The sequence below is a fragment of the Mus musculus genome, chromosome 13 (assembly GCF_000001635.26).
Source record: "Mus musculus strain C57BL/6J chromosome 13, GRCm38.p6 C57BL/6J".
NCBI lineage: Eukaryota > Metazoa > Chordata > Mammalia > Rodentia > Muridae > Mus > Mus musculus.
Window position 1 is genome coordinate 74,776,638 of NC_000079.6, and position 27,115 is coordinate 74,803,752.

Below are 27,115 nucleotides of genomic sequence, written 5' to 3' on the forward strand. Positions count from 1 at the left end.
GTGGGTGGGACCATCTCTGGGCTGGTAGTCTTGGTTCTATAAGAGAGCAGGCTGAGCAAGCTAGGGGAGGCAAGCCAGGTAAAGAACATCCCTCCATGGCCCCTGCAACAGCTCCAGCTTCCTGACCTGCTTGAGTTCCAGTCCTGACTTCCTTTGGTGATGAACAGCAATGTGGAAGTGTAAGCCGAATAAACCCTTTCCTCCCCAACTGCTTCTTGGTCATGATGTTTGTGCAGGAATAGAAACCCTGCCTACGATACCCTCTGTACTGGCTGGCTTTGTGTGTCCACTTGACACAAGCTGGAGTTTGCACAGACAAAGGAGCCTCCCTTGAGGAAGTTCCTCCATGAGATCCAGCTCTAAGGCATTTTCTCAATTAGTGATCAACGAGGGAGGGCCCATTGTGGGTGGTGCCATCCCTGGGCTGGTGGTCCTGAGTTCTATAAGAAAGCAAGCTGAGCAAGCCAGGGGAAGCAAGCCAGTAAGTAACATCCCTTTGCATCAGCTCCTGCTTCCAGACCTGTTTGAATTCTAGTCCTGACTTCCTTTGGTGATTAACACCAATGTGGAAGTGTAAGCTAAATAAATTCTTTCCTCCCCAACTTGCTTCTTGGTTATGATGTTTGTGCCGGAATAGAAACCCTGACTAAGACAAATTGGTACCAGCATAGTGGAGTATTCCTGTGAAAACCTGACCATGTTTTGGGGAGAACTGTGGAAGGACTTTGGAACTTTTTGCTAGAAGAGCCATGGGGATGTTAAGAGCTCTGTGGGATGTTCTGTAGGAGCTTAGAAGATAATGTTAAGAACAGTGCAGAAGATGGAGGCCTGGCTTGTAAAATGTCAGAGGGAAGATTAAAAACTCTTATCAGGCTGTTCCTATTTTGATTGTGAAAATTCTGTGGTCTTGCTTAGCTGGGGCTGAAGAATCAGCTGTGATTAACAAATACCAGAACTACTAAAGCTAAACATTAGCATTAATGGGACTACTGATGCTGGTTAGCTGGAACTAAGAAATTAGTGGTTATTAAGAAGAGACCAGCATCATTGAGGTGAAATCTTCTGGGAAGTGTTTTCTGAGAACACAGAGGCTGTGTTCCAGAGGTAGCCAAGGTTGTACCTTTTACTGTGGCTGGACTTGGTAATGTGTAAGAGTCATCCAGATAATAACAAAAAACCTAGGATAGCAAAAACTCTTCTCAAGGATAAAAGAACCTCTGGTGGAATCACCATGCCTGACCTAAAGCTTTACTACAGAGCAATTGTGATAAAAACTGCATGGTACTGGTATAGAGACAGACAAGTAGACCAATGGAACAGAATTGAAGACCCAGAAATGAACCCACACACCTATGGTCACTTGATCTTCGACAAGGGAGCTAAAACCATCCAGTGGAAGAAAGACAGCATTTTCAACAATTGGTGCTGGCACAACTGGTTGTTATCGTGTAGAAGAATGCGAATCGATCCATACTTATCTCCTTGTACTAAGGTCAAATCTAAGTGGATCAAGGAACTTCACATAAAACCAGAGACACTGAAACTTATAGAGGAGAAAGTGGGGAAAAGCCTTGAAGATATGGGCACAGGGGAAAAATTCCTGAACAGAACAGCAATGGCTTGTGCTGTAAGATCGAGAATTGACAAATGGGACCTAATGAAACTCCAAAGTTTCTGCAAGGCAAAAGACACCATCAATAAGACAAAAAGACCACCAACAGATTGGGAAAGGATCTTTACCTATCCTAAATCAGATAGGGGACTAATATCCAACGTATATAAAGAACTCAAGAAGGTGGACTTCAGAAAATCAAATAACCCCATTAAAAAATGGGGCTCAGAACTGAACAAAGAATTCTCACCTGAAGAATACCGAATGGCATAGAAGCACCTGAAAAAATGTTCAACATCCTTAATCATCAGGGAAATGCAAATCAAAACAACCCTGAGATTCCACCTCACACCAGTCAGAATGGCTAAGATCAAAAATTCAGGTGACAGCAGATGCTGGCGTGGATGTGGAGAAAGAGGAACACTCCTCCATTGTTGGTGGGATTGCAGGCTTGTACAACCACTCTGGAAATCAGTCTGGCGGTTCCTCAGAAAATTGGACATAGTACTACCGGAGGATCCAGCAATACCTCTCCTGGGCATATATCCAGAAGATGCCCCAACTGGTAAGAAGGACACATGCTCCACTATGTTCATAGCACCCTTATTTATAATAGCCAGAAGCTGGAAAGAACCCAGATGCCCCTCAACAGAGGAATGGATACAGAAAATGTGGTACATTTACACAATGGAGTACTACTCAGCTATTAAAAGGAATGAATTTATGAAATTCCTAGGCAAATGGTTGGACCTGGAGGGCATCATCCTGAGTGAGGTAACACATTCATAAAGGAACTCACACAATATGTACTCACTGATAAGTGGATATTAGCCCCAAACCTAGGATACCCAAGATATAAGATACAATTTGCTAAACACATGAAACTCAAGAAGAATGAAGACTGAAGTGTGGACACTATGCCCCTCCTTAGAATTGGGAACAAAACACCCATGGAAGGAGTTACAAAGACAAAGTTTGGAGCTGAGATGAAAGGATGGACCATGTAGAGACTGCCATATCCAGGGATCCACCCCATAATCAGCATCCAAACGCTGACACCATTGCATATACTAGCAAGATTTTATCGAAAGGACCCAGATGTAGCTGTCTCTTGTGAGACTATGCAGGGGCCTAGCAAACACAGAAGTGGATGCTCACAGTCAGCTAATGGATGGATCACAGGGATCCCAATGGAGGAGCTAGAGAAAGTACCCAAGGAGCTAAAGGGATCTGCAACCCTATAGGTGGAACAACATTATGAACTAACCAGTACCCCGGAGCTCTTGACTCTAGCTGCAGATGTATCAAAAGATGGCCTAGTCGGCCATCACTGGAAAGAGAGGCCCATTGGACATGCAAACTTTATATGCCCCAGTACAGGGGAACGCCAGGGCCAAAAAGGGGGAGTGGGTGGACAGGGGAGTGGGGGTGGGTGGGTATGGGGGACTTTTGGTATAGCATTGGAAATGTAAATGAGCTAAATACCTAATAAAAAATGGAAGAAAAAAAATAAAGTTATTTAAATCTTGGGGATGAATACGAATGTAAGGGTTGAGGCTTACTAGTAATGTGTTTGTGTGTCAAGTTGACACCAGCTGGAGCTAGCACAGACAAAGGAGCCACACTTGAGGAAATTCTTCCATGAGATGCAGATATAAGTTATTTTCTTAATTAGTGATCAAGGGTGGGTGGTGCCATCCCTAGGCTGGTGGTCTTGAGCTCTATTAGAAAGCAAGTTGAGCAAGCCAGGGGAAGCAAGCTAGTAAGTAACACCCCTCCATGGCCTCTGTGTCATCTCCTGCATCCTGACCTGTTTGAGTTCCAGTCCTGACTTCCTTCAGTGATGAACAGCAGCGTGGAAGTGTAAGTTGAATAAACCCTTTGCTCCCCCAACTTGCTTCTTGGTTATGATGTTTGTGTGGGAATAGAAACCCTGACTAAGACACCCTCTCTTCCAACACAAAAATAGTATGGTATCCAATAATTTTTGGGACTTTTCCCCTTTCAATCAGCTTATCAAAGCAAATAAACAAGCAACTATGTGGCTGTTTAAATGATAAATGCCTCCTGTGATCTCCAAGACTTAAATCAATTGGTGGTGCTGTTTAGAGAGTTTTAGAGAAAGTATGCCCCTGAAGGCTGAGTCCTTAAGTGTATGTGTGCTTGCTGCTTTCCCTCTGTGCCCAAACCACAGATACCTTCCTTGTAGAGCAATGAGGACAAAAGGCTTTCTTGGATTCTTAATTGACTGACCTTGGTGGCTGTGGCAGCTTCACCAACATGTGGTCTGGAAGGCTGACTGCTCCCCAAACTTGCTGCTTTTTTCTTAGAAACAAAAAATATTAATTTCAGTGGAAGAGCATGTCAAAACATTGTGCAAATTATTATACTTCTACAAACACTTTATCAAACAGCAGACAAGTTAATGCATTACACACACATGGATTATCATACTACCACAAACAATTTATCAAATAAGAATCAGGTTCATACACTAAACATACACATTCACACAAAGTAAAATAACACTTGTAATTTTCATAATGTTGCCTGAAGAGTAGCATAGAAATAATATATAAATAGTGAAAAGCAAGTTTCACAAAAGTCCTCACCTGAGAAGCCATCATTTTGAAACATTAAGCCCTTCTAAAAATGTCACTCCCTCTGCAGTGGCTGACTCCTTTCTTGTGGTTCAACAGAGTATGTGTAATGTATGACACAACCTCTAGAGAGATAATTTAGCAATAGATCTCAAAGACATAATTATACTAAGAAAATGTTGTCTTAGAGAAATACAAGCAAGTACCTTTTTTTGTTGTTGTTTGTTTGTTTTGTTGTTGTTGTTTTTCAAGACAGGGTTTCTCTGTATAGCCCTGGCTGTCCTGGAACTCACTTTGTAGACCAGGCTGGCCTCGAACTCAGAAATCCTCCTGCCTCTGCCTCCCAAGTGCTGGGATTAAAGGCATGCGCCACCACGCCCGGCTAGCAAGTACCTTTTTATTCAAATGTGAACTACTATGACATCAAAAAATTGAAAACTGTATATGCAGTTCTTGGGAATATTGAGTATTTATAATGTTCCAGGCAATTATTCAACAAAAAGAAAAGAATTGTACTCTTCAATAATAAAATCTAGGAAAAGATTAGTGTGAGTGTGTGCTGTGTTTTAAGGACCAAATGCAAAAGCTTTAAGTCTTAGCATCAGCTGACAAATGTGTTACTATAGTTATCTCTGTTTTAGAGCTGAAGAGGCTGAAGTACAAGGTGCATAGCTTATCTGTGGTCAAACCTACTAAGTGCAGGATGTTAGCTTTAAACTATCTCCTCTATGCTCCCATGAAACAGTGTTATATTATGACATCTGACAGGATAAAAATAACATGTTATTAAAACTATATCCTAAAATTAAAACACATTGTTTGTATTTCACACTAAGAATAGTTAGATTATGAAAAAAGTATCTATCTATGTATTCATTATTGCTGACCTTTAGATAGGGATATTTTCCAAGGCCCACATAACATCCTTGTGCAGGTTAAACAAGGGACCTATTAACTGAGCTATATTTTCAGTTTAAAGGATTTGAGAAGAATATTTCTTTGCCTTTTTGTAGGTTCTTATAAGACTATTTTATTTGTGAAAAAGAAAATAAAGGAGGTAAGAAGGAAAAATAAAGTGTACAGTTGCTATCCTAGAATGGCCTTAATATCTGGTATCCTTTGAATATCTGTGATCCCCAGCAGCAACATGTATATTCTACGCCTCACAATGTAAATACAAAGACCATTCTCCATAGACTTTCATAGTATAGTTGTCACCATTCTATAATTTCTTTCTTTACCTCCTTCTTCTTCTTTTTCCTCATTATACTCTACCACTCAAAGTCACATAGTATCATGGACCCCTATGGTGCAGCCAGAGCCCTTTTTCCTTGCAGATGGGAAGTGAAGGAGGGAAGCTGAGTCAGAGTACAGGGACAAATAGTTTCTGCTCTAACTCCACCAAAACTGAGAAAATTGAATATTCTTGGGCCAAGACACTGATTAGAAGATATAACATACAATAATCTACATATGGGCAGTAAACATTATATTGTATAACAAGTTAATTTGGTTTTGCAGCAAACATTGTATTGTATAACAAGACAATTTCAGAAGAATCCAGATTAATACTATTTAACTTCTTTAAAATGCCTGCTATAAAAGTTTGAACTGAAATATTCTTTGCCTTTGGGATAAATATTGTCATAGGAAGCAGAAAATTCAATGTTGATGTCTGTGTCCTCACAAGATGACATCTAGGTATCCACTAGTTGAGCACTCTCAGAGTACTTCAGGAAGGTAACTATGGTGGAGTTATCTTTAGAAAACGTCATCTAGGAAACATAGAGGAGAGTCCTTGTATTGTTTGCAGAATAAATACATAATCTCTTCCAACACACTCTCACTACAATCAACAAAGGGAAGAAAACGCTGAGATAAGTATGTTAGGCACAAAGATATATGAATAAGACACTATTTACGTATATCTTGACAATAATAAAAAGCTAAGACAAGACAAAATAAAACATAGCATGATTCTCCATACAGTGTTTTGAGACTATGTGTCTTGTGTCCCAATCAGAAGCCATCTAGGAAAGGATAAAGGCATGCAGTTGAATTATCTGGAGATGACCCACTGTTTTGCATGTCTATAAGGGTAAGCTCTGAATTTCAATGCCTTCAGAGATTTCTTCCAAGGATTCCTTCTTACTGCTGATATGATTCTCCTGTTATTATTACATAGCCTAATGATTCTTGGGCAACACCCCACCCTATTGAGCAAATTTCCTGCTGATGAACATAAATATGAACATTCATGAATTAATGCTGTTTAGATGAACTAATGACTTTATATAATTCCTGATTTGATTCAAATATTTTTAGGAATAAAGTTTTAGGACATGGTTTTAGTCCTTTTGCCAGAAAGGTGTAATAAGGAGATGCCCACTCCTCATAGAATAGCAAGTAAAGGCTGAATAATAAGAAATACAATGAGCTTTCACTATTACACTAAAAAGAGAAATAGGCTTGGGACAAATTTGTGATCGAAGAAAAACATTCATTCTAAGTCAGGTCCAAGAATGAAGCCACAGATGTGTACGTCGACAAAGCGAGGCCATGCAAAGCTCATGCTTTAAACTTATCATTAGCTTATAGAATGAAGTACTGCTTTGAACCTAACTACACACATTCTTCTCTAACTCCACTGTTTTTTAATTGGATATTTTCTTCATTTACATTTCAAATGCTATCCCAAAAGTCCCCCATACCCTTCCCCACTGCCCTGCTCCCCTACCCACTCACTCCCACTTCTTGGCCCTGGTGTTCCCCTGTATTGGGGCATATAAAGTTTGCAAGACAAAGGGGCCCCTCTTTCCAGTGATCTTCTGCTATATATGCAGCTAGAGGGGGTACTGGTTAGTTCATATTGTTGTTCTACCTATAGGGTTGCAGACCCCTTCAGCTCTTGGGTACTTTCTCTAGCTTCTACATTGGGGACCCTGTGTTCAATCCTATAGATGACAGTGAGCATCCACTTCTGTATTTGCCAGCCACTGGCATAGCCTCACATGAGACAGCTATATCAGGGTCCTTTCAGCAAAATCTTGCTGGCATATGCAATAGTGTCTGCGTCTAACTCCCCTTTTTTTTAAATTACGTATTTTCCTCAATTACATTTCCAATGCTATCCCAAAAGTCCCCCATACCCTCCCCCCCACTCCCCTACCCACCCATTCCCACTTTTTGGTCCTGGCGTTCCCCTGTACTGGGGCATATAAAGTTTGCATGTCCAGTTGGCCTCTCTTTCCAGTGATGGCCCACTAGGCCATCTTTTGATACATATGCAGCTAGATTCAAGAGCTCCGGGGTACTGGTTAATTCATAATGTTGTTGCACCTACAGGGTTGCAGATCTCTTTAGCTCCTTGGATACTTTCTCTAGCTCCTCCATTGGGGGTCCTGTGATCCATCCAATAGCTGACTGTGAGCATCCACTTATGTGTTTGCTAGGCCCCGGCCTAGTCTCACAAGAGACAGCTATATCTGGGTCCTTTCAGCAAAATCTTGCTAGTGTATGCAATGGGGTCATCGTTTGGAGGCTGATTATGGGATGGATCCCTGGATATGGCAGTCTCTAGATGGTCCATCTTTTTGTCTCAGCTCCAAACTTTGTCTCTGTAACTCCTTCCATGGGTGATTATTCTCAATTCTAAGAAGGAACAAAGTGTCCACACTTTGGTCTTCATTCTTCTTCAGTTTCATGTGTTTTGCAAATTGTATCTTATATCTCGGGTATACTAAGTTTCTGGGCTAATATCCACTTAGCAGTGAGTACATATCATTTGAGTTCTTTTGTGATTGTGTTACCTCACTCAGGATGATGCCCTCCAGGTCCAACCATTTGCCTAGGAATTTCATAAATTCATTCCTTTTAATAGCTGAGTAGTACTCCATTGTGTAAATGTACCACATTTTTTATATCCATTCCTCTGTTGAGGGGCATCTGGGTTCTTTCCAGCTTCTGACTATTATAAATAAGGCTGCTATGAACATAGTGGAGCATGTGTCCTTCTTACCAGTTGGAACATCTTCTGGATATATGCCCAGGAGAGGTATTGCGGGATCTTCCGGTAGTACTATGTCCAATTTTCTGAGGAACCGCCAGACTGATTTCCAGAGTGGTTGTACAAGCCTGCAATCCCACCAACAATGGAGGAGTGTTCCTCTTTCTCCACATCCTCCTAATTCCACTTTTGTGCAACATTTTATCTATGAGGTAATTTTCTAAAGAACTTTTGTCTAAGAAGGTATAAGGGCTCTCCTGAAGACACCATATCCTGAGCCATCCCAGAAGATCTGCTGCACTCAGAGCAGTTGGTAAGAACAACCTCCCCCGCCCCTAGCTGCCACAGGGAGCCCAACGACTCAGGACCCATCACTCCTCAAAACCCTGCCCCGAAGAATACCACTCCCTTTCTGCTGGGGCAGACTGCTAGCCAGTCTGCTCCCCTTGAAAGCACCATATCCTGAGCCATCCCAGAAGATCTGCTGCACTCAGAGTTAAGAACCTTCCCCCTACACTGGAATCACATAGCTGCTGCTGGGAGCCCAGTGGACTCAGGACCTATCACTCCTCAAAACCCCTGCCTCTGGAATACTGCTCCCCTTCTGCTGGGGCAGTCTGCTCCCCTGAAGATACCATATCCTGAGGCATCCCAGGAGATCTGCAGCACATAAGGCAACTGTGCAACTATGCAGCTTTGCTTGAAGGCAGCCCAGGAGCTCCTCTGTACACTGGGAAACTCTAACCAAACAAGTGAAAGACCTGTATGACAATAACCTCAAGTCTCATAAGAAAGTAATTGAAGAAGATCTCAGAAAGTGGAGAGATCTTCCATGATCATGGATTGGCAGAATTAACATAGTAAAAATTTCCATCCTACCAAAGGCAATCTACAGATTCAGTGCTATCTTCATCAAAATCCCAACTCAATTCTTCAAAGATATGGAAAGAGCAATTCTCAAATTCATCTGGAAAGGCAAAAAACCCCAGAATAGCCAAAACAATTCTTAACAATAAAAGAACAGCTGGGGGAATCACCATCCCTGACCTCCAGCTTTACTACAGAGCAATAGTGATAAACACTGCGTGGTACAGAGACAGACACATTGATCAATAAAATAGAACTGAAGACCCAGAAATAAAACCACACACTTAAGGACACTTGATCTTTGATAAAGACACCAAAAATATACAATGGAGAAAAAGAAAGCATCTTCAATAAATGGTGCTGGTCTAGATGGTTTCCTGTCTTGCTTTGGGAACTACAATTAAGTTATTGAATGAATCTCAGAAGAGACTTTGTACTTAACATTGTTGAGACTGCTATAGATTATGGGAACTTTGGAAGTTGGACTAAATGTATTTTGCATTATGTTATATTTAGGTATGGCCCCCATAGAGTCATATATTTGAACAAGCTTATGGGAGGGCAGGGAGTGGAATGTGTTGGTTTGTATATGCTCAGTCCAAGGAGTGGCAGGATTAGAATGTGTGGCCCTGTTGGAGGAAGTATGTCACTGTGAGTGTGGGTTATAAGGTTCTCCTTCTAGCTTCCTGGAAGTCAGTATTCTGCTAGCAGTCTTCAAATGAAGATGTAGAACTCTCAACTCCTCCCGCATCATGCCTTCCTGGATGCTGTCATGTTCCTGCCTTGATGATAATGGACTGAACCTCTTAACCTGTAAGCCAACCCCAATTAAATGTTGTTTTTATAAGAAAAAAAAATGGTGCTGGTCTAACTAGTTGTCTGTAGAAAAAAGAAAATAGACCCATATGTGTCACCTCGCAAAAAGGTGAAGACTAACATCTTGGCCTTAGATCAAGGACCTCAACATAAAATCAGATACACTGAATGTAATGGAAGAGAAAGTGGGAAAGAGCCTTGAACTCATTGGCACAGGGGGAAATTTCCTAAACAGAACTCCAATGGCTCATGCTCTAAGATTAAGAATTGATAAATGAGACCTCATGAAACTGGAAAGCTTCTGTAAGGACATCGTCAATAGGATAAATTGGCAAGCTACAGACTGGGAAAAAATTTTTCACTAACCCAACATTTGATAGAGGGCTAATATCCAAAATATATAAAGAACTGAAGAAGCTAACCACCAAAAAACCAAACAACCCAAACAAAAAAATGGGGTATAGAACAAAGCCAAGAATTCATAACAGGAATCTCGAACGGCTGAGAAGCACCTAAAGAAATGTTCAAAGTCCTTAGTGATCAGAGAAATGCAAATCAAAAGGACCCTGAGATTCAACCTTACACCAATCAGAATGGCTAAGATCAAAACCTCAGGTGACAACACAGGTTAGCGAGGATGTGGAGGAAGAGGAACACTTCTCTATTGCTGGTGGGAAATCAATCTGGAGGTTTCTCAGAAAATTGGATATAGATCTACATGAAGACCCAGCAATACCACTCTTGGGAATATACTCAAAAGATGCGCAACCATAACACAGGGGCACGGGTTCTACTATGTTCATAGTGGCCTTGCTTGTGATAGAAGCTGAAGACAACCCAGATGTCCCATGACAGAAGAATGGATACAGAAAATGTGGTTCATTTACACAATGGAATACTACTTAGCTATTAAGAACGAGGACATCCTGAGTTTTGCAGGCAAATGAATGGAACTGGAAAATATCATCCTGAGTGAGGTAAATCAGACCCAAAAGGGCATGCATGGTATGTACTCACTAATAAGTGGATATTAGTCAAAAAAAAAAAAAAAAGGAAAAAAGAAGAGAAAGAAAGAAAGAACAAGAAAGGAAGAAAGAAAGAAGGAAAGAGAGAGAGAGAGAGAGAGAGAGAGAGAGAGAGAGAGAGAGAGAGAGAGAAAGTACAAAATACCCAAGATACAGTCCACAGAACTCAGAAAGGTTAACAAGCTGAAGTGCCCAAGTGAGGATGCCTCAGTCCCACTTGGGAGGGAGTAGAAAGCAATCACAAGGGAGGAAAGAAGGAGGAACCTTTGAGAGAAAGTGGACTGGGGGTGGGGTGGAGGCAGGCAGGGGGAGAAGGGAACCTGATCTGGTATTGGGTGAGGTAAAAGGACTGAAGCCCTGAGGGCCAGCAGAAACAATGGAAACAGGCAATCTCCGGAGGTAGGAGGTTGTGGGGTGGGGGTGGGGTGGGGGGTGGGGTGGGGGGTGGGGCTCCAGAATGTAGCAGAGACCTGGGAGTTGAGAGACTCTCAGTATTCAAAGGGAGGGATCTTAGATGAAATGCCCTACAGAGGGGAGAGTGAACTCTGGGTCAGGGGCATGGAAGAGTACATAATTTAAGATTACAGCTATGCTGTAGCTTAGCTTGTAAAAGTTTAAATCCAATGCAAGTAAGGTTGTTACATTGTTCCTTAAAGACAGAGTATACAGTAGAGTAGCAGCAGCAGCAGCAGCAGCAGCAGCAGCAGTAGTAGTAGTAGTAGTAGTCTTTAGTGGTAAGCAGCAGCAGCAGCAGCAGCAGTAGTAGTAGTAGTAGTCTTTAGTGGTAAGTGACCTCAAAGTGTTCTCTGGTTACCAGGTGTCCAGCAAAAGTTCCAGTCTCTTAGAATGTAAGAAATATTTTCATTATACTTAAATTATGTACTCTTCCATGCCTCTGACCCAGAGCCCATCTCCAGCAGAAAGACATAGCATCAAGTGAGGGATGGGGTTGCCACTCTGACCCACAATTGTTCCCATCTGAAAAAATTGCATGGATGAAAATGGAGAGGAGCCTGAGGAAAAAAGGTTCAAAGAGAGATCCAAAGTGGGATCCAGCTCAAGGGTAGGCCCCAAGGCCTGACACTATTACTGAGGCTATGGAGCACTCACATAAAGGGACCTATCATGACTGCCCTCCAAAAGACCCAACAAGCAGCTGAAAGAGTCAGATGACCAATAGACAGAAGCTGCTGACCCCTGTGGTTGAATTAGGGAAAGGCTGGAAGAAGCTGAGGAGGAGGGCGACCCTGTAAGAGGATCAGCAGTCTCAATTAACCTGGACCCGAGAGATCGCTCAAACACTGGACCACCAACCAGGCAGCATACACCAGCTGATATGAGGCCCCCAACACATTTGCAGCAGAGGACTGCTGGCTTTGGGTTCAGTCAGAGAAGATGAACCTAACCCTCAAGAAACTGGAGGCCCCACAGAGTTTAGAGGTGTGGTAGAGTGGGGTGGAGGTGGGTGGGTGGTGGGGACATCCTCATGGAGACAGGGGTGCAGGGAGGAGGTATGGGATGTGGAATAGTCAGAGGGCAGACTGGGAGGGGAATAAAATCTGGAGTGTAAAATTAATTAATTAATTAATTTTTAAAAACAAAAAAAAAAAAGGTATGAGAAGGCCAGGGAGAAGGAACAAAGTGTGGCATCTGAGGCTCAGCCCCACCCACCCACCAAATGAATATATGTAATGTCTCTGTGTGTGTGTGTGTGTGTGTGTGTGTGTGTGTGTGTTACTTGTGTAAAAGACATTTTTCTTTTCTGTTCTTTTCTCTCTAATTCATGAAGAGTTAATGAGTTCCAAGCCTCTTGCCTGGTCAGCTAGAAGACCTTGAGCCGGAGAAAAAAGAAACCAGTGCTTCTTGGCACAAAATAGTAAAAGAAACCAGTGCTTATTAGCACAAAATAATAAGATAATAAGGCCAGAGATCATCAGTCTTTGAACTTCTGATGTTGTGTCTCACTTCAGCCCATTCCCTAAAGGCTGGGCAGGCACCTGCCATGTCCTACACCAAGATTTTGATCTATGAATAAAACAACATGGCCAGAACAATGTTTACATGACACATACTGTATTATGCATATAAAATAGGAATCAATATCTAAACTGCTGAAGCACTCTATGCTATATTTCCAACTTCCTATGAATCTATAATTATTCTGAAATAAAAACATTTTAGATGTGTGAAGGAAAGACATGGAACATATAATAAAGGTATGAGCCAAGTATCTAAGAGCAAACGGCATGGGTCTGTAATGAAAACTAAAGCAAGTAGAATTAATAACTGATTAGAAAAGACTTGGAAATATGGCAGCAGAAAATATCTCAAAAGACCCCACAGAGCAAAATAAGGGTAAGAGGAAAGTACCAGGAGCGCCCGTGGCATTAGTGAGGGGAGGGAAGAAGCATCCACGGGCGTTAACGAGTGGGGCAAAGTCAAGCTGCTAGTTCACACATATCTGCCAACTTCCAGAAAAGGATGGGAGACATAGAAACAAGGAGTTTAAAGAAAATATTTCCCACTATAAACATAACAACCTGAGAATTTTAATAAATCCCATGAGGGATTAAATATTGTGACAATGAAGTATAAGGAAAATATTTCTTACATTCTAAGAGACTGGAACTTTTGCTGGACACCTGGTAACCAGAGATCACTTTGAGATCACTTACCACTAAAGACTAACTACTACCACTACTACTGCTACTCTACTGTATGCTCTGTCTTTAAGGAACAATGTAACAACCTTACTTGCCTTGGATCTAAAGGGAATTAACTTTTACAAGCTAAGCTACAGCATAGCTGTAATCTTAAATTATGTACTCTTCCATGCCCCTGACCCAGAGTAATGCATGTATGCCAATTAATTGCTGAAAGCAGCAAGTATAGAGGCTGAAAGCAACCATGTAAAGCCCACCATAAATATTGAACATCTGTGGACAATGGCTAGTCAACAATGATGCTTATAGAACTGTATTTTGTCTGGAGCAGTTGGAAGCAGTTGGAGCCAGTGACTCAACCCCGTGGGAAACTCTATTAAAGATTTCTGTGAAGTATTTCATCCCTTCCCATCATGAGATACTTTTTGTGTGTTCAATAAATTATGTACTCTTCAATGCCCCTGACCCAGAGGTATGCAAAGCCCTTTGTTAGGGACAGAGACACACAGACAGAACACCTTTAGGCAGGTAATGATTCAGACTCAAACAACAGAGAGAACAGGGAAGGCATAGGGATCATGGAGAAGAAAATTCAAATCTGGACTGCTTTTGGTTAAATGACACTAAATAGAAGTTCTTTTCTTTTCTTTTCTTTTCTTTTCTTTTCTTTTCTTTTCTTTTTTGCTTAATGAGACACTAACACATTATTGGTGATTTTAAGTTAATTGCTATTGCAGTGAATGCATTAAGAGTATACAATAAAAGAACAAGCAGGTTTTAAGTTTATATTCTCCCAGATACCCAGTGATGGTGCCATCTGCCTCATGCAAGGAAGTGGGTGAGATCGCAGCTTCCAACCCAACAATTCTCTTTTTCATCTCCACATTGTGACTATGAGTGTGTGAGGACACTGGTCTACCTGACCACTTAAGCCACAGTAAACTGTCCCAGAGTCTTCAAGTGGGGAGATGCTGACTCTAGCTTGCAATGACCAATAAGTCACTGACTGGATGCTCTACCTGACAGTTCTGAGTACACAAACTTTTGTATCTGATTGACTCTTGAAACTTTCAAAGGTTTAACTTGGAAACTAGTATGTCCGAATCACTGCTCAAAATGGTGTTGAAACTATCTGAACAAACTGTCACACACTATCTGAATATTCTCAAAGGTAAATCAAATGCTTATCTTCCTAACATACAAGTAAGCAATTGAAATTGCCAAAGTAACTCAAATTCCTATCTGGATAAACATAGGAGCAAATAATATTAGTTTTAGTGAAAATAACCTGGCAGGAGTAGGGTGGGGGGGAAAGGTAGATAAAGGTATTCTGTGGTGTGAAGGCAGTAGAAAAATGGCTTGCCAATTATGTCAACAATGGAAAATATCAGATTACTGTTGAATTTTATTGTTCTGAAGTCATGTATTTCTTCTTTTACTACTCTAGGAATTAATATATACCTTAAAATCAATATGATACAATGTTGTTCATATTTTCCAATATTATTTTCTTATTTGCTTTTAACCTGTGCATCTTAATTAATACCACATTAGATTTGGTGGACCATGATTTATAAGGTCTTGCTAAAATATGTAGGCTTTGGAATATTTGCTAAATCAGTTCCATACTAATAGTTACTACACTAAGTAACAAGAAATATTGTATTACCACATGAAAGCATATTATTTGAAAACATTATCCAGGAAAGAGTTGTCTTTTTAAAGGGCAGACAGATTCCTCAGCCACAGTAATTATAGGGCTTTAATTACTCTAACAATGTTTCTACAGTTTTCTTCTCCTTCTTCTCCTTCTTCTCCTTCTTCTCCTCCTCCTCTTCCTCCTCCTTTTCCTCCTCCTCCTCCTCCTCCTCCTCCTCCTCCTCCTCTTCCTCCTCCTTTTTTGCCAAAGAAGCTCCAGTGTCAACTTCTGGCTTTGAGCTGCCAAGGAGTCTGGAGATGCTACCCTCTCCTGGCTGTCCCTGTTCTCTGACTCAGCTTCCTCCTTCACTTCAAACCTGGCTGCACCATAGAAGTCCATGATGCTATATGACTTTGAGTGTTAAGAGTATAAGGAAATAAAAGAAGAAGAAGGAGGAGGTATAAAAACAAATTACAGTACAGTGACAACCATAATATGATAGTCTATGGAGTATTAGCTTTATATATGTATGTATATACTTATATATACATATATACTTACATGCATACATACATACTTACATATGGACACACAATGATAATTTTTGGTTGTCAACTTGACTACATTTAAATTTAAAATGTCCAAAAATGCAAGGCATATCTATGAGGGAATTTTGTTTAATTTGAAGTAGATAGATTACTTCAAATCTGGATCTTTGAGGCAGGAGGACACACTCCTTTAATTTGGATCTTGAAGCAGAAAGATGTATCTTTAATCTGAGCCACAACCTCTGCTAGAAGCCTACGTTAGGACACGAAGGAGGGAAGCTTTTGCTCTTTGCTTGCTTTCCTTTAACCAGCTAGCAAGTCCATTCCTTCACTGGCATTACAGCTTACTTCTTTGGAATTTTAGCATCTACTGTAGACCAGCTAAGACATCCAATTCATGGACAGAGCAACTTCTGGATTCTTGGACTTTTTGTTCAGTCACTGTTTGATTAGTTGGACTACAGCTTGAAAGTCATTCTAATAAATCCTCTTTATATATTCATTCTATAAGTTCTGCTACACTAGAGAACCCTGATTAATATATAAACTTACATGCTTATATACATTTATACATGCCTGTATACATTTATACATTTACATATATACACATACAAATACACACACACACAACCACACACACACACACACACACACACACACACACACACACACATCTATAACCTGTTAAGTCAATTTAGTGTGGAGTGTATACCAGTTCAGCTCTGACCACTTACAACTAGGTAATCTATTAGTCAGTTCATCCCTGGAGAAGAGTGATTGCTTCTCTCTCCCCCTTTTAGTGGGTATTAATTGTCTATAGTTCATCGTCTAGGGGTGGGGCCTTGTAAGGATTCCCCCATCAACATTGGGATATGTCTTAGTTAGCCTTTCTTTCCTATTTTAAAATACCATGGCCAAAAGCAACTTGGGAAGAAAAGGGTTTATTTTCATTTACAACTCTCAGTTCATATGCCTTCACTGAGGGAAGTCAAGGTAGGAACTCACAATAGGAACCTGGAAAAATGACGTGAAATAGACCATGGAAAAATGCTACATACCAGCTTGCCTTCTTACAAACTCAGGCCCAGCTGTTCAGGGTTGGTACCACTGACAGTGGGATGAGCCCTTCCATATCAACCATTAATCAAGAAGTCATTCAGACTTGCCTATAAGTCAATCTTATAAAGGAAAGTTCACAATGGAGAGACTTACGAAATTACTTTAGCCTCTTAAGTTGACATAAAACTAACAAGAATGGCTTAATAACTAATGTGATTTTTCAGGTCTTATTTGGGAGAATATTTTTAAGATTTCATGAGTTTAACCTTTCCATTCATGTGTTGAAAACACTACCTTGAAACAGATGTCCCATCCTGGTCCTCTGGTTCTCACAATCTTTTGAGCTCTTTTTCTGTGATAGTCCCTGAGTCTTAATTGTGAAGGCTGTGTTGTATTTGTATCAGTTGGGGTTGGGCACCCCACGATCAGTGGTCTCTACATTTTAACTAGCTGTGGCTTTCTATAATAAAAATGAAGTTCCTCCCTGAGTTTCATTTCATACATGTTGTATACAGAGTAAAATTCCATTAGAAAATGAAATTTTAGCAGGATCCAAATACTCCCTGCCAGAAATCTTACAATGGAGAAGACAAAGCTTAAGAACACAGACGCAGGGAATGGAATGAAAAGACAGGATACGCATACCTATTGTCAATCTCCAAGTGTCAACAATGGCTACTTAATCTTGAGTGAAAACAAAGGAGAAACTCAAAAAACACCAGAGAAAGGAAGTTAGAAAATTTTATCCTAGAGATAAAAAGACTGAATATCTTTTAACATAATAACAGCACAAGAAGAAAGAATAAGTGTCCTGTTAACTCGATGGTATTGCCACCATAGCCTGACATACAAAGATAACAGGGAGACTACAGGGGAAACAAGACTTAAGCAAGTCACACAAAAAGTAAAACATAACATTTAAACTTGTATCTTAAGTTGCAAAAAGCGTAATGTACAAACAGAAATATAAGGACAAATTTCAGAACCACTCACAATGCAATGCCCCTATCAACTGGGAAAAAAGGATGAACTGGAGGAGGCAGATGAGTAACACCTGAAATCTCAGTATTATGTGAATGGATGCAAAAGCAGGATCTGCCTGCACTATCTAGGGAGGTTACAGACAGCCTGGGGCAGCTTGCTTCAAGATAAGCGAGAAAATAGAGGTGTGGTTATACAGCTCAGTGGTAGAGTGCTTATTAAACTGTGTAAATTTCTGGGTTCAATTCCTAGCACCACTGGGGAAAGAGGAGCTAAAGTATGTACAACAAAGAGACACTTTTTTAAGTAGACATGCCAGAAAAATGTATTTAAAAATCACAAAGTAGGTATATTTAAGAATGTTTAGGGGGCTGGAGAGATGGCTCAGTGGTTAAGAGCACCGACTGCTCTTCCGAAGGTCTTGAGTTCAAATCCCAGCAACCACATGGTGGCTTACAACCATCCGTAATGAGATCTGACGCCCTCTTCTGGTGCATCTGAAGACAACTACAGTGTACTTAGATATAATAATAAATAAATCTTTAAAAAAAAAAAAAGAATTGCAAAGACTTAATAAAAAAATCTTCAAAAAAAAAGAATGTTTAAACTTTGAAGGCAAAATGAAGACATTGCTACAAGGACTAAGACAACGACAACAAAATAAGTTGCCTAATATACCAGAATTAAGCTGCATCAGTCATCTTCTCTGCAGTGCACAAGGCCTACATAGCAATAGGTGCAAAACTTTGAGGGAAAATACAAACAAATGTCCATAGTAATTTTTTTGTTGCTTCACTTGGTTTGGGGGAAGCTAAATATGATAGCATGCCTACATTCACACAACTCTGCTTCCTCCCTGAAAAAAAAATTATACTATAACCAGTCTACCCTATGAATAAATACATAAAAATTTAAAACTAAACATGAAATGTGGGTGGGTGCTAGAGATGTAGGTCAGTTAGTAAAACTTTTGCTTTTGAGCATTAGGTATGGTGGTATGCTTAGGTCACTTCTGAGGAATGACATTAAAAGTTGACTTCTGGCCTTCATATGCACACAGGTACATAAGCACCTGCATACACCCACACTTTTGTACACTCATAGGAACATGCATGTGCACACAAAGATACACACAACCCCCAAAAAACTAAAATTGGGGATTCTGAATTAAAAAAAATGGGTATTGGGCACTCGTGTCCAGGAAAGCCAAATGAGACTGATTTTGGCACATCTCTAACACTTTGTGCCTCATCTGATAGTGGAGCATGCATGAGCTTTCAAGCCATAATGAATGATCCACAGTCAGCATGGACTCTTGAGATGACTTATAACCATAAAACAATGTTTAGGAGTCCATTCCAGGATCTGATAATAATGCTGAAATACTTTTGAACAGTATTTCAGACAAAATCTTCCCAGGTAGCCCTGACTAGCCATTAGACTAGTGTGGAAAGCCGTGAGCAATCGCCATTACAAGATGGCGCTGGCTTCTGCAGTGCCTAACTAGTAAAATAGCAATGTGCGCAGGTGCTGGAGTAAATTCATGCCAAGTCACTGCCCATCTCGGGGTGTAGTAGTGGGGTGATGAGTGAGCAGCTAATCAGGAGCTGACACGTCACACGGAGGTGTATTTAAGCAGCTCCATTTTCCGGGTATGGGGTCTTCCTGATAATGAAGCAATAAAGTTTTGCCGTAGAAGGATCTGGTTGTCCGAGTGAATTCTTGCCGGCGAGACAATAGCTCAGGACAGACTAGGTATATAAGTCAGTGCCAACTTTTCAACCTCTCCCTTCTCAGTGCTATACTCAGGGCTGTGCTACTACATCCTGTTGATAATTTTTTATATTTATATTTTTATTTGAAAAGATCAATTGATCTTCCTCAAAGTAAATTATTACTCATTTCCAGCCCATGCTCTATTAATGATGCCCCTTTCTTGTCTTTAAGAAATGGTATTTCATTAAACATACAGCTGTCCCTTGGAGAATTACCACAACAGTCCCCATCTATGTATTCAACCAATCATGGATCAAGTATATTCAGGGAAAATTACAGATGTATAGAACACAGAAATGTTCCCCCTTGTTATTTTTCCATAAATAATATACTACAATAACTCATCAAATGACATTAACTTGGTACTTGGCATTCTTAATATTCTAGAGGTGACAGAGGATTTTGGAAGGACTTAGATTAAGTGAACGTCCTAAGTTACATTATAAAAGAATGTGAGCATCCATGGAGTTCATTAGTCATGGCTGGCCCTGAAATCAGTCCTCCATTAAAATGGATATATGGTGGTGTTACAAAGACATAAGTAAATGCACAAAGATATAAAGCTGACCATCTTTCTGGGTTTTAGATAGTAGAGATGATACTGGTTTCTTTAAATTTGTTTTCCAATAATTATATTTAGATGCAGGAGTTTTAAAGAGTTAATAAAAATCAGCAACATATTTAACAGCTATGAATATATGATATTAATTTAAATATATACACAAAATTTTGTAGCAGTATATATTAATTCTCTGATTTAAAAAGAAAAAGACTGACTTCATTAAAAAGAGTAGTATCAGAAATGTGAATTGTTCAATAATGGACTTACAAATAATATAAGGAGAAGTAAATAATGATGAGGAAGAAAAGACTAGCCAGGCTATTCCAGCAAGATAAACATATAAACAACCATTCCCCTTCAAGGCTACCAACACAGCTCTTTAGTTACAGAACACATCCATCACTAAATTTGAAGATTTTAAACTTGTCTCTGAAAGATCATATCCTTTCATGTTGTCTTCAAATTTTACTTTCCAGGGCATTACTAAAGTAAATTTCTAAAAAGCTCATACTCCCCCACTGCGGCCAGATGTGTAAGTCAAATACTTTAAATAGATTTGATAACAGGTTTTGGGAGACTTCTTTGTCCCACTGTATTTAAAGATGCTGGTGTTAAGTGTTTTTTTCTTTTTCCTGTCTCAGCCCACGTGTCGGTTGGTCTTAGAATGTCCCTATATTTGAGAAAAACTTGATGAATTCTTACCAAATTATGTACAGGAATTCTCATAGGTTTTTTACTCAGTTCCACCTTCAAGCTTTGCATGTGAAATGCAACATGATAAATTGTAGCAGGCATTTGCTACAATTCTTTGTCTTTTGTCTACTCAAATCATAGTTAAAGTTAAGTTTTCCAAGATTGGGAATGTAGCTTAGAGGGTAAATGTAGGGGTGGTTCTAATGCTAAGGTCCTGTTCCCCAACTGGTTCTTCATCTATCAGTAAAGATGCCATAGGCCAATTGCTGGGCAGAAGGAATAGGCAGGACTTCCAGGTCCCTTCAGGCAAGCTAGCAGACAGAAGAAGAGGGGAGAGAAGGAGTGTTCTTCCATGCTTACAGAGGGAGAAAAGAAAACAAGCCATGTGAGATCTCTGGCAGAGTATCTATGAGGTGTTGTTCCAGGAAACAGGTTGGGGTTACAGCTGAGACTACAGGCAACTGAGTAACTGAAACGAGGGCAGATTAAGAAGTGATGAGCTAAAAGTATTTGGAAGGGCACACAAGCCACAGTACATTAATAATGCCCAGCAATTGAGCCATAAGTCAGGTTGAAATTGGGCAACATGTGTGTCTGTGTTTTTCATCTGCAGATCTAATAGTCTCTGGGTGGGGGCTGGTAGCAGGGACCCATTCCTGGAGCTTAGGCAGAGTAGCAAAAGCTACACACAACAGGTAAAATCACTTGCTATGCAAGCACGAAGACTTGAGTTCAAGTCCCCAGAACTCATGAAAAGCTTGATCTACAGTGTGTGGGTCTACAATTACAGGCTTCCTACAGGGAGATAAGAGGCAGAGACAGGAGAATCACTAGAAATTTCTGGCTCAGCTAACCTTGTGTACACAACATAGAAATAACAGAGACCCTGAATAAAAGCTGAAGGCAACTGACCTCTGACCTCCAAGCCTATTTACATGGGTACATGTGCACCCATGGCACTCACATTTACAAACATCATTGCACGCACACACATACAACATAATACAAAGACATACCAAAAACTCCCTAAATTCGCCAATTGTCAAGTAAGTATACCTTATTATTATTTAATTACTTAATTAAGTATATATTATTATTTAATATTGAAAACCAAAATTCATAATTTTAAAAGCATCACAAAGAAAATGGTAGTAAGTATTGCAGAAATTACCTCATCGGATCCTTTCTTTTCTCCTGGTTTAGAAGATGATCCAATATTCTTTTCATTAACATGCTAAAAATATAAAATAAAAATAGATAATATTTAATATAGGAAAGTGATTTAAGACAATTGCCTCTTTATTTCAAAAGGATAAATGCATTAAAAAAAAAACGCAGCAACAATGAAAACCAAAACAAGAAAACAAAAAGAAACAAGCACCCTCTTGATGTTTCCCTAGAGAATACTGGGAAGTCTCAATTAGTCAGAGGACCTCAAAATCAAAGGATCAGACAGATATTAATTTTGGAGACAGGAAATCAGTCTATAATTAACCAGATGCAAGGGTAACAGTAGGGGCATTTTGTCATCTCATCCCCTATATAGTACCTAATGGATTTCTGAAGCCCAAATTACTAGTCTAGGAGACATCTGCTTATCATTGAGATGAGATCTTTTAAGGACCACACTGTGTCTGAAGCCATTCTTAAGCATGGGAACAAGCAAGTTGTATGTGATAAGGATAGAGGTCTACAACATTCTAGGTCAGCCATCAGTTTCAACAACTGAATTCTCTTAGAGTTCTTCCATTCAATATTTACCAACACAGAATGATAAAGTATGAAGGAAAATCCATGCATACAACTGTTCCTATTTATGTTTTTACATTTTAATTCATGAATAGAACCGGTTTTTTTTCTAGAAAATAATGATTGCCTAGACAAGATAGATATAAGTTTTTTAGTAATTTATTTATTTATGTGCATCAGTGTTTTATCTGCATGCATGACTGTGTGAGGTTGTCATATCCTCTGGAACTGGAGTTACAGTTGTGAGCTGCCATGTGAGTGCTGGGGACTGAACCTGGTCTCTGGAAGAGCAGTCACTGCTCTAAAACTGCTGAGCAGATATATAAGTATTCTTATGAGGAACACTGATCTTCAAGAAGTTCATATGCTCATTTGCCTTGACAATAAGGTAAAATAAGTCTATTCAATTTCCTCTATCGATCATCTTCTTGAGAAAGATAATATTTTTATGATCTTTGGAAGAGGAAACAAAGGATTATTAATTTCTTACATACTGTGAGAAATGGTAGACACTGGGAAAATAAGACAAGGGAGTCAAATATAAAACAAATGATAGTTCTCTGTTGGTTTCAATCCTCACTATCCTTATTGAAACCAAACTATTAGGGCTAAAGATAGCTCCACGGCTAAGAGCACTGGCTGCTCTTCCAGAGGGTATTGGCTTGGTTACCAGTGTCCACATGGTAGCCTACAATCATCCCTAACTCCAGTTTAAGGGGAAATCCCTCTTCTGTCCTCCTTGAGCACCAGCCTTATACTTGGGGCATAGACATACAGATAAAACACTTATACACATAAAATAATAAAATAAAAAATTAACCAAGTTTGAAAGTAATAATTGTATTTTCTAGGGCAAAAATCATAACATGGATGTGTAGGCAAGTTATATAAAATAAGAAGAGTAATATTAGTGGTAATAGTAATAATTTTGTATTGTCAACAAGGTATTTTATGCCTCTTATTTAATACTGAAAAAATGATCTATGTAATTTTTTGAATGAGAAAATAAAGTATAATAGCAATTTGGTGTTGTTTAGGGCACATATACACTAGTAAATGTGAGTAAATGTTAAATAGTCACAAAGCAAGCTTTTTACTTAAAGACTGTTGTTTCCCACTTTAGCATGCTAGACAACCTCAGGTGATATTGACCTTACTCATGTCAGTAGATATGTTAGAGGAAAAAGAAAATGACCAAGATGTCGTGGCAGGAATACTTCCTTAGCTGTATTTTATACACATAACTTTCAGTGAAATGCTTTAATGAATTCAAACTTCCTCTCCTACAGAAGTACTCACAGGGATAAGTGAAGGGAATCCATGGAAATGAGCCATACCTAAACAGTTTGATGAAAAAAAATTTGCACACCCGCATTTTCTGTCCAAGTCTAAGCCAAGGAATATATCTTCCTATCTGCACAACAGCCTATCTCTAAGTAATAGTTTGATAGGAAACAAACTACCACGTAGATGTCACTTGCTCATTGAATACTTCCTAAATGCACACATTGCCTTTTTTTTTTAATTGAATATTTTCTTTATTTACATTTCAAATGTTATCCCCTTTCCTGGTCTCTTACCCCTGAAATCCCCTATCCCATCCCCTCACCCCCTGCTTCATTGAGGGTATTCCCCCCACCCACCCACCCACTCCAGCCTCCTCGCCCTGGCATTCCCTTACACTGGGGCACTAAGCCTTCACAGGACCAAGGGCCTCTCATCCCATTGATGTCCAACAAGACCATCCTCTGCTACATATGCAGCTGGAGCCATGGGTTCCTCCATGTCTATCTAATTTTTGGTTGGAGGTTTAGTCCCTGGGAGCTCTGAGGGGTCTGGTTGTTTTGATATTGTTTTTCTTCCTATGGGGTTGCAAACCCCTTTAGGTCCTTCAGTCCTTTCTCTAACTTCTCCACTGGGGACCCCATGCTCAGTCCAATGGTTGGCTGCGAGCATCTACTTCTGAATTTGTCAGGTTCTGGCAGAGCCTCTCAGGAGACAGCTATATCAGGTATCTGTCAGCAAGTACTTGTTGGCATCCACAATAGTGCCTGGGTTTGGTCACTGTATATGGGATGGAGCCCCACGTGGGGCAGTCTCTAGATGGCCTTTCTTTCAATCTCTGCTCCACACTTTGTCTCTGTAACTCCTTCCATGAGTATTTTGTTACTCCTTGTAAGAAAAACCAAAGGACTGAAGGACCCACACATTGGTCTTCCTTCTTGAGCTTGTGGTCTATGAATTGTATCTTGGGTAGTCAAAGCTTTTGGGCTAATATCCTCTTATCACTGAGTGCATACATGTGTGTTCTTTTGTGATTGGGTTACCTCACTCAGGATGATATTTTCTAGTTCCATCCATTTACCTGCACATTTCATGAAGTCATAGTTTTTAACATCTGAGTACTCCATTGTGTAAATGTACCACATTTTCTGTATCCATTCCTCCGTTAAAGGACATCTGGGTTCTTTCCAGCTTCTGGCTACTACATATAAGGCTGCTATGAACATAGTGGAGCATGTGTTCTTATTATAACACATTGCCTTTCTAATCAAAGAGAAATTACATTCTCTCTTTTCTTGGACATGGGATGAGACTGAGTAACAATGCTTGCTTAAATGCTTTAATTTCCATAAACTTCTAAAAATGCCCTGCTCTTTTTAGATCACTAAAATAGATAAAGAAGGAAGGCTGAGAAAATAGGTTGAAAAATTAAGGGATCATGAGCAAATTGGTATTAAAAAAAAAACAAACCAAAATCTTAGAGATCTGTGCTTGTATGTGCTCTGCATCTTGCTTTAAACAGGCTGTGCACCAAACAGTGGTTTCCCTCCTCACAACCTCTGTTGGTATTCCCAGGTTACTTCTCAGATGGACCATCTCAGTCTGGGTTTGGCCAATAAGAGGCAACCACTGGCTGGGTGAGAACCTAGAGCAGCAGTTCTCAATTTGTGGGTTGCGACCCCTTTGGGGGCATCTAAGGTCCCTTTCACAGGGGTGCCACAGACCATCGAGAAACAAAGCTATTTACATTGCAATTCATATCAGTAGCAAAATCACTGTTGACAAATCAACAAAATATGAGAAGCTATTAAAGTACTGCAGAGTTAGGAAAGTTGAGAACCACTGATATAGGATCTAGAGTGATATGAATGGGTGGGGGTCACACACACACACACACACACACACACACACACACACACACCTTCTCTTCTCTCTGATCTTGGAGTCTTTCTAGGATAGCAGGCCAAAAGAATTGTCATTTTGGCTTTTACAAGGTAACCCTGTAAGTCCTCCTGGCTAGGGCTGCAGATCTCATAACTTCTATGGTCTGGTTGCCTTGTCCTTCTCTGCTGGTTTCCCAATCTTACCTGTTGCCTGGGTTACCTACTTCCTATCTTGCATTCTGCAGACATAAATGCTCAGAATCACTTTCATCTCTTAGCTAACAGTGAAAAACTGGTTAAATAGAAATCCAAAGGCCGTGTGATCTTGGGAAAATAATTCAACCTTTCAGTCTCTCCTTGTTTAATAGAGAGTGACAACTACCCCGGTAGCTAGTGCATCTTCAATGTTAAAAAATGTAAACTGACCCAACTCTGTTTTCCTACCCTGGCTAATACCTTTTATTAAGAGTTACTGAAAAAGACACCCATGCAGAAAGAATGAGATTTTAGAATTGTCTAAGCCCGTGTTTCTTTCTGCACTGTCAGAGAGAATAAAGCCAACAACAATAAAGAACAGAGGCAAGCCACAGAGACAAAGCTGGTCTTAAAGAATACAAAATGGCTCCATAGCTCTCTTTTCCCTTTGACATAAGTCTGATTTCATGAAACGAATGAGAACTAAGTGTAGATATGGAAGTTTCATTTTCTAAGTCAAAAGTTTAGTTTCTGGAAAGCATTTGTTTAGTGTTCTATCACATCATTGTGATTGTCTCACTCCAGATTACACCGGAGAGGGGAAAAAACACACATAGAATGAAAATCCCTTCTTTTCAACAGTCTACAACTTGGCTATATGTGTAACTTACTGGCAATTCACATCCATTTAAAAACTTTATGTGGAAGTGGAATCTGGAGATAGACTGACACAATGTTGGTCATTAATGGGTGTTAATTTTGCCCTTTATCTGATGCTCATATGAAAAGTTTTCAAAATGTTTTGAAAAATTTAAGTGACTGTTATCTCAAGAGTGTTTACCCCACAGAGTCACCCAAAGGTAAAATCATAACTGTTCTAGCTATAAAACTGAAAAGTGTCAAAACTCACAGAAAAGGCTACTATGGCGTGTATGTATGGGGCTTATTAACCATGGAAAAGAAAAATCAGTGAATGTCCACTACAAGCTCGGTGTCATGGGAACAAAATAAATATTGTAAGAGAATGTGGACAGTGAGATACTCAATAGGTAAAGGTGCATGGCTCCACCCAGCCTGACAGCTGAGTTTGACTCGTGGAACCCACATGGCAGCTAGGAGAGAACTGGGCGCACCAGCTGTTCTCTGACTTCCACATG

The 27,115-nt window shown here is 40.0% G+C and overlaps 1 protein-coding gene across 5 annotated transcripts in view; it reads right to left on the reverse strand.

The window, feature by feature from the left end:
• The window catches only part of Cast (calpastatin), a 116,509-nt gene that overhangs the window by 84,272 nt on the left and 5,122 nt on the right, over positions 1-27,115 (reverse strand). For all 5 annotated transcript variants that reach the window (XM_006517059.1, XM_006517056.2, XM_011244466.3 and 2 more), the window contains exons 2-3: positions 22,019-22,081; positions 3,866-3,937 (exon numbers count right to left, since the gene is read on the reverse strand). In XM_006517059.1, the coding sequence (XP_006517122.1) occupies positions 3,866-3,937; positions 22,019-22,081 (135 nt within the window). The remainder of the gene's footprint in view (positions 1-3,865; positions 3,938-22,018; positions 22,082-27,115) is intronic.